The sequence below is a fragment of the Cucurbita moschata genome, unplaced genomic scaffold (assembly GCF_002738365.1).
Source record: "Cucurbita moschata cultivar Rifu unplaced genomic scaffold, Cmos_1.0 Cmo_Scf00049, whole genome shotgun sequence".
Classification (NCBI taxonomy): domain Eukaryota; kingdom Viridiplantae; phylum Streptophyta; class Magnoliopsida; order Cucurbitales; family Cucurbitaceae; genus Cucurbita; species Cucurbita moschata.
The window spans coordinates 1024671-1037484 of NW_019268565.1; the positions used below are offsets into that span (position 1 = coordinate 1024671).

The 12814-nt window shown below is 33.4% G+C and overlaps 2 protein-coding genes across 3 annotated transcripts; one reads left to right on the forward strand and one right to left on the reverse strand.

Moving 5' to 3' along the window:
- Nucleotides 1–369: 369 nt before the first annotated feature.
- LOC111435525 lies at nt 370–1098 on the forward strand. The gene has a single exon (XM_023072914.1). It carries the CDS (start codon nt 477–479, stop codon nt 801–803), a length of 327 nt encoding a protein of 108 aa, XP_022928682.1. The 5' UTR covers nt 370–476; the 3' UTR covers nt 804–1098.
- Nucleotides 1099–4362: 3264 nt separating this feature from the next.
- LOC111435524 (protein cornichon homolog 1-like) lies at nt 4363–9096 on the reverse strand. 2 transcript variants are annotated; one of them, XM_023072912.1, is made up of 5 exons: nt 8790–9096; nt 7582–7763; nt 5412–5534; nt 5238–5323; nt 4363–4701 (listed from the first exon to the last, which is right to left on the reverse strand). In XM_023072912.1, exons 1-4 carry the CDS (start codon nt 8862–8864, stop codon nt 5239–5241), a joined length of 465 nt encoding a protein of 154 aa, XP_022928680.1. In that variant the 5' UTR covers nt 8865–9096; the 3' UTR covers nt 4363–4701; nt 5238. The 2 variants fall into 2 exon arrangements, with proteins under 2 accessions (XP_022928680.1, XP_022928681.1); XM_023072913.1 differs by lacking the exon at nt 5238–5323 and having other exon boundaries at nt 8790–9095.
- Between the last annotated feature and the right edge of the window lie 3718 nt (nt 9097–12814).

The window sequence follows — 12814 nt, forward strand, 5'->3', positions numbered from 1 at the left end:
ACTCCATGCATGCTTTAAATCATATACGCGGAAACTCATAATAAATACTCTTAAAATAAAGTCATGGACTTACATATTCAACTAAAAATAAAAAGAAAATACAGAAAACGACCTTATATAAAATGCAGAACACTAACTACTAACAAAATTCAATGCGACCTCGCCAAAGTTACTAATTACTCGTAAGCCTCCTCGAAAACTATATTCCAACGCTTAATTTTTACAAAAGCTACCGTTGGGAAATTGATTTTTGTTTTTTAAATTTGACAAAATTTTTTTAAAATACTATAATGTAGAAATAGTTAATAAAATACTTCACAACTAAAAGGACTTGAAAAGTCCCCTACGAAAATCGAGCTTCCCAAAACGACGACGTTCAGCTTGTCAAGGTCTCAGTCTTCTCTCTGTCTTTCGCTCCCGCTGGATCACTCGCAGAGTCGCTGAAATCGAAAGATCAACTCAAAAAGCCCTCAAATATGCTCCGGCACCGCCTTCTCTCTTCTCTCCGGACCCGCGGTGGAGCCGCCGCCGGTCAGAGTCGGTGGACCAGTCCTGGCCATGAGGATCGGCCGAAGGGCTATCTTTTCAATCGGACGCCGCCTCCACCAGGTCAGTCCCGTAAATGGGAGGATTGGGAGCTTCCTTGTTATGTTACTAGTTTTCTTACTATTGTGATTCTTGGCGTTGGCCTCAACGCCAAGCCTGATCTCACAATTGAGACTTGGGCTCACCAGAAGGCCCTCGAGCGCCTCGAGATGGAGAACCTAGGTATCTCTGGCTCTGTATCATCTGAATCTGATTGAATTTCGTGGTCATAGTGCACGTGTGGGAACTGGGTTGTCTGATTTCAACTCATCCTTGAAATGGGGTTTCGGATATATGATGGGATTTATAAGATGGTGTCGATATTCTGTAGTTCAATAAGTTTCCCTTGCATGTTTTTATTGGCTCTTTTGGAGCTTCAATAACAGCTTCATTTTTAATCCTTAGTTTTGCACACTTTGACGTTGTATATGTCAAGTACTTGATAAATTTAACTTTCTGCCATGTTTCAATTCAGTTGCCAATATGAGTTATGCATATGGATTCTCTAATAATTTAGTTCTGCTGGATCTCTCATGACAATGTGTTACTTAATCCATCTTGATTTTGATGAGTAAGTATGTAATCCGATTGCTCTGTTAAGTATCATCTGTTGTTCAAATTCACATGATATGATCTACTGTGAAGCTAAAAGTATTTTGTTTCCTCGGTATCCTTTAATCGATAATGTTTGTCGAGGTTGGACAAATAATGAACTCATTGCTTCTATTGAATTGAGTGTTCTTTGTGAAGTTTGGATTTAAAGGAATAGGAGGGCTATGATCTGTGGGATCACACTATTTTGGTTTCTTGCTCTTGATCTTCTTTATCCAAACAGTTTTTAGTCATCTTATGTCCAAGATTATTGTCAGCTGAAGATCATTTTCTAACTTCAAGCCTTATTGTGTATGTTACATTAGTCAGTAAAGTTGGTTCTTATTTAAACAATAGAGCTGATATTTTTAGGTTTTAAGTTATGCTTATTGTTAACTGCGTTGCTTATGTTATTTTCCTTTTCATTTAGTAGTTTATCTAATGTTTGTCGCTATTTCCTTTATACAATGGCTAAAGTCTACATGAGTTATTGTTCCATATTATTTTTTTCCCCTTTTATAATCTACTGTTTGCATGTTGCCTATGATACCAAATCCCATCAATAGAATAGCTTTTTCTAGTAGCTTGAGATCGGTTCATAAGAATCAATTCTTCCCCTTATACGATATTACCGGATTGAAGTGTAAAAACATATGAGAGTCAGAAAAGAAGAATTTGGAGAGAGTGGGAGATTCATCCAACTTAACTTCTCCTGAACCTGAACCCGAACCCTTACGGTCTCTTTTCTCTCCTATCGCTATAGATCTCAGATCTTTTCTCTCTTTTTCTTCTCTTTCTCCTTCTTTCTCCTTATTCTTGTGAGTTTTTCTTTCCTAAACCTTTGACTCTATTACCTTCCTCTTTTTCTTTCATTTTCTTCTTCTTCTATCTTCAATACCTTTGAACCTTTGACTTTATTACCTTCCTCTAAGCTTTATGTGGATTGCAAATCAAGTAATTGCTGATGTGGATTCACACTTGGTCATAAGATTGATATTCATATATTATGGTCCTTGGAATGTGTATTTCGGGATTTCACATTTGTTATGGACTTCCTTTGTAGAGTGGTATAGGTGTGGAAACCATATTTTGGGGTAGAGCTCTAATATGTACTCTTTCTTTTTGAACTCTCAATCCTTGTTTACCAAACAAATGGATCAGGAGCTTTGAGTTCTAATATCTGCTTAATTCTAGGTTTGAATCCAGTCTTTCTAGAATAACTCAGAAGTTCAAGATGTTAAAGGGTTTCTTAAATGCCAGCGAGAGAAAGATGATATTTGGTGCAAGGTCGTTACGAGTAAATACAGCACGAATCATCACGGCTGATAAAAGTACACGCTTTCCGGGGTTTTCCATACCCGAATTGTTATAATTATTTGATGACTGAGCTCCTGCTAGGACATGGTTAGGTTTTGAGAGAACTTATGGGTGGTAGGTGTGGAGGTTCTGTGTTCTTTTTGTGGGCATTTTGTGCTTGAGGGTTTGCAAGTTTTCTAGTTTAAAATATTGTTTAAATGCAGTTGATGGTTGGATCCAAGGTTTTTGTGGGATCCACCTCGGTTGGAGAGGGGAACAAAGCATTCCTTAGAATAGTGTGAAAACCTCTCTCTAACAGACGGGTTTTAAAACCTTGAGAGGAATCCTAGAATGAAAAACCCAAAGGGGACAATATCTGCTAGCAGTGGTCTTGGACGGTTACGGTTTTAGTTGCAATCTTTATGTCCAAAGAGTCTTCCCCCTTCATCCATTCAGAGTTTTGTCTGCAAAATAATTTTACAAAACACAACCATGGGAAGCTCTTCCACTTCGGAGTAATTTGGAAAGGCAAACACCCCAAAAAAAAAGGATTAATCTTCATCTGAAATTGTGTTCATGAAAGGGTAACAACTAAATAACTGTACCTACGGTAAACGAGGGTGGATACTTTGCTGTATGAGATAGCTAAAAGGGACGTGAATTATTGCCGAGTCTTGTATGAGATAATGCAGCTGTTACGGTCAACCATAAGTTCCAAAGATCACCTAAACACGATTAAGCTAGTGTACAACAGTCCAAGTCCATTGCTAGCAGATATTGTTTGCTTTAACCCGTTACGTACCGTCTTTAGCCTCATGGTTTTTAGAACACATATGCTAGGGAGATGTTTCCACTTCCTTCTAAGAAAGGTTTCCACGCCCTTCTAAAGAATGTTTGTTCCTCTCTCCAACTAATGTGGGATCTCATAAGAAATAGGGGATAAGAGAGTAAATCGTCCCGGAGATTCCCATCTAAAAGTGTCTTCTAGATAATTCTCGAAATTAGTGGCGCATACATAGTTGCTGAAATTGTGGATTTGTGGATTTGCGTTTCAGCCGTAAGATTAGCTCAAGGGGCATAGACATAGTCTCTAGAATCGATAATTTATTTATTACTCTCTATAGGTATGGAGTAAAACTCTCTCGGACAAAATTTTTTTGTTGAAATTTTTGCGAATCAAAAGATTCCACTTCATGAGTTTTTTTCTTTTTTTTTTTTCAATACATTGTTTCCTAAACTTTTATGAAAATAACCATTTAGAATGATGATTTAGTTCTTATTATTGTTAAATTTGTAACCATTTATCCAACAACTTTAATGAGTAATAATTTAGTCTCTAAATTTTTACCATTTGTAATGATTTAGTCCCTGTCATGAAAAATTGAATTTCTAACATAGGTAGATCAATATACATCAAGAACCAAATTTATTTTACCAAACTAAATCACTAAGCAATATAAACTGACATAATTTTGATGAAAAAATTTTACCATAGGAACTAAAATCTTACCCAACAAAGTTGTTACAAAAGTGAACTAAATTACAAACTAATATTTTCAACAAAATTGAAAGTACAAGAACTAAATTACAAACCATTTTTATAGAAGTTTACGGACTAACATATAAAAATAAAAAATAAAAAAATAAAAAAATTTAAACATCTGATCTCTCGATCGAGAATATATGTCTACAACAATATTCCTTTGACAAAATAATATTTGACCAAACTTATCATTTATAGGCATTTAACACTTAATATATTTGTTGAAATCGAATGGTAGAATTTCTTTGAATCCTTACAAGAATACTTCAAATTGAAACTAGTTGATATTCCAAAACTGTGCAAATATGAGACCCTAATCCTGAAGCAAAGATACGTGCAATTCGGTATAATCCATGTAATCGCAAAAAGAAAAATGCTAAAATTGACAATCATAACTGCCTATAAGGCTAAAATTCATTCGTCAATAACAACATTTTTAATTGGAGAACATATGAACTGCCATTGCAATGGAGCCTACCAAGCCAATGGATGGGAATGGGAGGAAAAACCTGTTTGAATGTGTTTGAAGTTGCCAAGTCCAAATTCGTTTCCTCCGTGTATCTCCCATACAAATATCGACTAGACATGCTTTAGAACCCGTAATACGAACTAATAAGAGTGGCGATCAAAATAAATGTAGGACGTCGTCTTCATCAGATAAAGAGTTGAAAGCAGACAAAGTAAGCCTGCAGTTCATGGTAATTTAATACATGTAAGAATGCTAGTATGACAGGTGAAATTCAGAATGAATAATGTCCATGTTCGTGCTTTATCTTTATCGTTAAGACGAAATGAATCCACGATGCATAACGGAGAATCGTGTGTATGCAAGTGCGCATGTACCAGGATGTCAAAAGCATGGGAGTCATCCATAAAGCTACAGAAAGCTACATCTTTAATATATGAAGAGCTATTGAACATTCTAACTTAATTTATAGCGCACATACAGGACCAGCAAAAGCTAGAAAGAAGCAAGATTTGCTAGCAGAACAAAGTTCAAGATCCTCGAGCCATGCGTTATTAACAACATACTGGCGCCAAGGCAACAGATACTCATGGTATACAGCTTCCAAAACCAACATAACAGTATCAAAATCAGTGCAACAGCATTATATTTAAGAACTTTGCAATGAATAAAAGAGTAGATAATTTCTCATGTAATCATATACGAATTTTAAAACAGATGATGGATTCAACTCGAGCTAAATGGTGAAATAAATACTCTAGAATTCGAGGACAGTGGAGCGAATGTCTATATCATCAGGTGCAGAGTCAAAAACAGATTTCATTCCGGCAACCATTATTATTCTATACAGAAAACAAGGAAACTTCAATCAGAAAGGATACCACTTTCTAAATAGTTAAGAGGAGAGAAACAATGAAATTGCAGACTTACCTGAAGATAACTACGAGGAACAAAAGCAAGTAGAAGATAAGCTTGGCCAAACGAAAATACTTCTCACGTTTAAGAGTTCTAAAGACCTCAGTAACATCAATAAGATGCTCCTTCTTCAAGAACCTGGGACATTGTAACCGGATAATATACATCATATACACACAAAAACGGGGAAATGCTTGAAAATTCTCGGTCCAACTAGTGGAATAGAAACTTTCATCTAGAAAATTTTAGTTTTATTTCTAAAAAATACCAGCAGTAGACGTCTATCCATCACTGAGAATCTATTAAAAACATATTTGCAGGATCCTCAAACAATAGGATATCATACATTTGAAAACTCTAGTTTTATTCTTTAAGAAGGCACTAGTTTCAAGCCACCACTGAAAATCAATTATACTTATTTAAAGCATCTAAGATTCAAACAATAAGTGGTGTAATTCAGTCGACGGAGAACATATCTAATGGAATTAAATTTCAGTATATTACTGGAATAGCTACATGGAATAAGAATGTTTAGAAAAAAAAGAACAAAGCAACAATGGCACCAGGATAATTGGTTCATCAAGAATCTCGAATATAGAGTCCTTTTGGTAGTTGATAGTAATTACAACAAAAGTATCCAAAAACAAGCATGCGCTACTCCCTTAATCAGAATGAAATTACATAAGTTATCATTTAACTGTTAAACCATCTGTATTTATTTATATTTCTTCGTACATTGGTGTGGTGCAACAAAATTTTCCATTGTATTGTTCACAATCTCCAAGAGTGCGATACTTAGTTGATCTTCTATTTTCTATATATCTACTCATATCTCTTTTATTCTTCGTCAAACATCATAGTTGTAAACCACTATTCTATCCAAGCCTAGTTTAGTTATACATTGGTACTTAGTCTTGGCCAGCCTCAACATTTTTTTCTATACCTTTATCTTTTAAGAATAGCAAAAATCCTAGCTTCATTTTATATTGATGAAAAAGTAATATATGCAAAAAAAAACAAAAAACAAAAAAAAAAATGTTTACTTTCAGTGCTTTAGTCAATAAGATCCGTTCAATATGCAATCATCAACTCATTATGATCTAGGTGAGTGAATGCTCAATTTCAAAAGGTATTACCATGACAAAGATGTGGACGAATGGTTATCCATTCCAACCATGTTGGATATCGTTTAGCCTAATCGATTCTAAATTTTAGTTGCTTGAGTCAGGACATTTATCTCGTAAATCTTTTCTTCACGCTTACTGCCAAAGAGGTGGCTATACCACCCAACGAGATACTCAACTTTAGAAGTTAGTTCAAAACAAAATAAGTACAGAGAGAACACTACAATAGAGAGTACTCCACATAAGTCATTAACATTTGCTTGAGGGATCTAACAACTGCTTTTCCTCATTTTTCATGTTGAAAAACATGGAAGCAGCCCAATAAAGGGAGACGATGAAAATCAATTTAAAAACCATACCAGCAGGAGCCATAGACCAGATAAAATTGAAATTATGAACTGTAAATCTCAGCTTATGAGCTCATTGTGCCACCAGAAACACTAATCACTGATTATCTAAAATTATAAGCTCCTCCTGGCTCTAATACTCCCCAAAAGCATCAGAAAATGCCGAAATGCACTAATCCCTCATACAGAGGGAGAACTATTACCAAAAGTTAATTTGACAATTATAGCTATCTACAGTTCAATCATTCTAGAATTGACCATCTCAACTTCAGAGAGAAACTATTTGATGTTCTTAAGCCTTCCAACTAGCTTTCACATGTTTGCATCTCTAAGAATACTGTGCTTAATAATAAAACAAAACATATTGACACATTAAGAAGTATATATAATCTTTTTTCCATGACAAAAGAAAAAAGTATATAAATATGAGTGCAAGCTAGATCCGCTTTACAAGTAAAGATCATCATAAGCCTCATCTATAACACCTTAGAGAGTACAAAAACGTGAGGGTGGAGGAATTCAAACCTCTGACCTCTTGATCGAGAGTAAAATGTCTTCAACTCATTGAGTTATATTCATATTGGCATCCATAACACTTTAGACAATAAAGGGGTATCATACATAACAAAGAAACACCAGCATTATACCTCATACATTACACAAAGCATAAGGAAAAATAAATCATGCCTCATATTAATGTCAAGAAATACTTACAAATTTATGTGGTAGCAGCTAACAGGGACGGTTATAAGAAACATGAACCAATGGCCAGTGAAGAGGAAAAGAGAGCAAAATACTCCTTGTACTACGAATTCTGGAATGACTAGTTTATTAATGCGAGATGATGAATCATAGATGTTCAAATAATCTGCCTCCAAATCTGTTAATACCAAAAGCTACAAAAAGACCAACCACAACCATTAGATGCTTCCAACATGAAGTACAAATGTTCCTAGACAATTAATAGTACTCTTTACAATGGCTAGTGATATTGATCTATAAATGGAAACTCTAAATAGTCATCAAGTCCATAAAAAACATATAAAGCAATAACAAGAAGAAATTATCATAGTTCATAGAAAATAAGAGCAGTCACTTCTCTCCTCCTGCCATTGTACATGAACGTATTAAATGAAAGGGGAGCATAGCCAACAATCAACTGATGACCCAGAAATAACCCGCAGGAACATTCGGACCAATTTTATTTCTATCCACATCAAGAACCAGTAATTGAAGAACAAGAAACAAGGTATCAACTATACTAATAGAAGTCAGTTTTCTAGTTGAAATTCATTTATTATCGTACGTCTCCACAAGATATACAGGAACATTGGGACCAATTTTATTTCTATCCACATCAAGAACCAGTAATTGAAGAACAAGAAACAAGGTATCAACTAAAATAATATTAGTCAGTTTTCTAGTTGAAATACATTTATTATTCCCCACAAGACATACATACAGCCACGTCTCTAAAGACTACAAGAACACTTAACAAGGTAAAATTACATTGTAAACTCGGATGCAAAAGGAAATGACCAAGATTCATCACCGTAAAGTTGACTATTCTACTGATTGGTTAAGAAAGCAAGAGAAAACGGTGAAATGGAACGAAGTCATAAATCCATTTCAGGTCGAGCGAAAGTGTAAAGGTTCCATCATCAGAATCTAGGCGACGTCTAGACGTAAATCAAATTGAGGTCCAAATGCTCTGTCGCAGCAAAACGAATCTCAGATACGCATCAAACCTCCACTCCTTACCGAATAAGCTACCACAGGATTACACAACAACAACAACAAGAACATTCGGACTACGTTTCAGCAGACGCATTTAGACTTTCTCGGAAACCAAACAGCAACTTAATCTATCATAAAGATAGTTGATTCCGAAACTAGGGTTCATGAGATTAGAAAGAACGCACCTGGTAAAAGTTGAGGACGAGGAGGGCGACGTTGATACAGAAAGAGATGAACCAAAAGATCAGATTCCACGCCATCTCTGCAACTGCTCAGCTTCAGGAAATTCAAGAATTGAAGATTCTTGAATGTTCTTGGGAATATGAACTTCAGATGCTGCATTGAAGTTTCAGTGATTCCATGTTGCTTCAACTCTCAACCAAATTTCCAAGTTGAATCAAAATTTCAATCACAAGTTGCTCCCGTTTATAAGAACAGTTGAATTTACAAATTTAGTCGCATAGTTCTAGAAATATGTCCATTTAGCCGCTCAATATTAAACAAATTCTAATCATGTTCCTAAACTTCTTAATCCAATGGTTTAAACAACTAGATTTTGAACTCATGTTAGTGTTAGGGCTTAGTGCTAGTTTAGCTTTGGTTGGCTTTATTGGCTCACTTTGGCCGTTTTGGATCGTTCCAAAATCGTTTCAGACATAATTAAGACCGAAAAATGTTAGTATAGGTATTGCTTAATAATATTTAACATTGTTTTATGACTGATTTGTAGGATAGTTAAGTTATGTTGGCTCTATATAGACTCTGGGCTCAGTTTTCAGTGAATAAAATATCATAGGTGAATCTGAATTTTGGTTGAGCTGAAATTAGGAACGATTAGCTAGGATGAATTTAAGAGCATCAAGTTGAGACTGAAAGACGGTAAGTGGGCTTACTATTAGAACGTCTATGCAATAGGTTCGATGAATTTTGGTTGAGCTAAAACTAAGAACGATTAGTGATGATGAATTTAGGAGTATCAAGTTGAGACTGAAAACGGTAAGTAGGCTTACTATTATAATGCCTACGGGATGGGTTCGATGAATTGATTGTTACATAAATAACACATAACTTGTGGCCCTATTTACGTGTTATTATTTATGTTATGGTGTTCTAGTGAATGTTGTGAAACATGTACTTCATGTTTGTCGTTCATGTTTGATTTTATGTCTTGTGAAACACCACGATGTCCCATGTATAGTATGATAAGGATGAATGGAATTAATGAATATGTACATGTCTCATAAGGAATTTATGTCATAATAAACATAGTAATATTATGTGCATCATTTTATTGAACCATGATTTTTAATGCGAGGCCTCATGCATGTTATATGTCACATGAGTATGAATTACTTCTTTTGTATGTTAAGTATGAACGTGTACACTGCTGGCTTTTTGACCCTTAATCTCAAATTAATTAATTTTAATTAATTAATTAATTGATGTTTTGATGATAACAAACCTACCTTCAATTATTAACCATTCTCAGTATTTTGTCCACAGTGTAAGATTGGGAATAACGATTTCAACGTCTTTTTTGGTTCACTCAAATTAAAGATAAAACGAAGAAGTTTCAGTTAAAACAAGATACCCGACATAATGATGTGGTGACAAAATTGCCATCATGGACGAACGACAAAATTGACATCATAGACCAATCGAAGTATGACATTTATAAATTTGGTAGAGTAACAATGGTGGAGTTTTCAATTACATTTATAAAAGTTTTCCATTACTTTTGAATTAAAAGATGAGTATTTGAATTATAAAATCATTTCAATTACATTTATAAAAATTTTCGGTTACTTTTAAATGAAAAGAAATTATAATGATTTCATTTACATCTAGTTAGAAAGAAAATTATTTGATTTACAAAATCATTTCAATTACGTTTATAATGTTTCAATTAGATTTATAAAACTTTTCAATTACTTTTAAAATGTTACCCACCTCGTTTTCATTAACATTTTTTTATTATATTATTATATTTCAATATGTCATATATATATATATAAATAATAAAAATGAATTTAAAATGTTTTTAATATTTATTTAAAATTATATATATATATATATATATATATATATATATATATATATATATATTTAAATGAAACATGTGGTCTATAATTTTTTACGATAAATTTAAAAATAAATAAATATTATTCTTTTCGTGGTCCAGGTTTCTGTTCATGTTTTAGTGGTCTGTATCAATTCCTATTTTTACAACTTGATCGCTATTTAAACTCATCACCTCTTCATATTTTTCAGAACACAGTACACAGAACATTTGACAATACACGAGTTCTATAGTTTCCTCGATCCAAACTTTTTTAAAAGCCTCCATTGTTGCTCTCTCCAAAGTTTTCAACAAAGTTTTCAATTCTATTTAGTTTTTATCTTATTCCTCAGAGAGATGTCTATTGTATTGTGAGAAAATTGTAAATCTATTAGTTGTGGTGTGTTTCTATAAGATTTTAGACAGTTGTACCGGTTTGATCTTGAGCCGTGGAAAAGATTGAGTTTGCTCTTGCACTCGTAAAAAAGGAGCGGTGTAGCGGATGGGCTCTGATCCGAGGAAAGAGTTAGAAAGTTTTATTCAAATTTTCAAGAGGCGCTTGGTGAGTGGAGTAGGTCGAGATTGACCGAACCACTATAAAACTAGGCTGTTATATTTTCTAACCCTTTTCCTATTTAAATTTTAAATTTTAATTTTTATTGCATGTTATAAGTTTTTTTTGTTATTAAAAAAAAATTAATAATTACATTTTTGAAACCCTATTCACCCTCTATGGTTGTCATATCGATCCAACAATTGGTATCAGAACAGGTTGCTCTTTTTTTTTTTTTTTATAAATTTCATTTTTATAGATCATGGTGAATCTACGCGTTACACGCTTTTTGGTTTTTGTGAAGGACAATCAACTTCTAGACCTCTTTATTTTGATTGATCTAATTATACGTATTGGAGAGCTAGAATGAAAATTTATTTGCAATCTATGTGTGTTATGAAAAAGTATTTGCTTCATGCCTCATAGTGACAAAGAGGATGAAGTCGTGGCTCAGGGTAACAAAGAGGATGAAGAAGACGAGGTAATTCTTGAATCTCCTTCTTACGATGAATTATTTAAAATTTTTAAGGAGATGCAACTTGATTTGGAAAAACTCAAAGTAGATTATGCTTCGAAAGAAATATAAGACTTCAATTATTGAAAATAAGTCTTTATTAAATGAAATTTCTTTCTTAACAAAGAATAATCCTAATGTTGTAAAATTTGATATACCATGTGAAAAGCATGTATTTGATTGTGATGAGAAAATTGCATTAATTGATAAAATTAAATTTTTTTAGCATGATTGTTGTGAAAAAGATAAATTAATTAAACATATTATGCAAGAATTTGGCAAGGCTAAAGAGTCTATTCTAAAGTTAAGTGCTCAAAAGTTAGATAAAATAATTGAAGCTGGTGAGCCTTATGGTGATAATAGAGGATTAGGCTATATTGATGAATGTTCTACACTTTCAAGTTCTAAAACAATATTTGTTAAAGCATTTTTTATTATGTCTAAGCCTAACGCATACAAAGTTGTATCTCAATATGATAAATCTAGATTTGTGTCTGCATGTCATTATTGTGTGTTGAAGGTCATATTAGACCTAATTGCTTTAAATTGAAAAATTCTCAAAACATTACTCCCGTAAGAAAATTTTCTCAAAATATAAAATTTAGCAATGTTTTAAGAAATAATTTTTCTATTGAAAATAGAATACATAAACTTAGTCCAAGAAATAAATTCATGTATGATGCTGTTTGTTTCTCGTGTGGTAAGTTTCATGCATGATGCTGTTTGTTTCTCGTGTGGTAAGTTTTTTTAATATGAATGCAAACATGATTCCTAAATTTGTGAAAACTAACTTGTTAGGACCCAAACAAGTATGGGTATCAAAAGGTCAATTTTTAATATTTTTGTTTATAGACTTTATTTGAAAGTCTCTAAGAAAAATAAGTGGTATTTGAACCGTGGTTACTCAAGACACATGACGGGAAATCAATCCAAGTTTGTGTGTCTTTTTAAGAAGGATGGTGGCTTAGTAACTCTTGGCGACAACAAGAAGGTAAAATAATTGGTAAGGGTACTATAGGTAATGATGGTGTTCTCCGTAAAAATGTACTTTTAGTTGATGATTTTTTTTTTTTTTTTTTTTTTT

What these genes read in the sequence shown, in the direction of transcription:
- LOC111435524 (XM_023072912.1), bottom strand. Translation starts at nt 8,864, where the DNA reads ATGGCGTGGAATCTGATCTTTTGGTTCATCTCTTTCTGTATCAACGTC. An exon ending in TCGTCCTCAACTTTTACCAG is followed by an intron (nt 7,764 to 8,789) that starts GTGCGTTCTTTC and finishes GTCTTTTTGTAG; the next exon opens with CTTTTGGTATTAACAGATTT. An exon ending in TTCCTCGTAGTTATCTTCAG is followed by an intron (nt 5,324 to 5,411) that starts GTAAGTCTGCAA and finishes TTTTCTGTATAG; the next exon opens with AATAATAATGGTTGCCGGAA.
- LOC111435525 (XM_023072914.1), top strand. Translation starts at nt 477, where the DNA reads ATGCTCCGGCACCGCCTTCTCTCTTCTCTCCGGACCCGCGGTGGAGCC.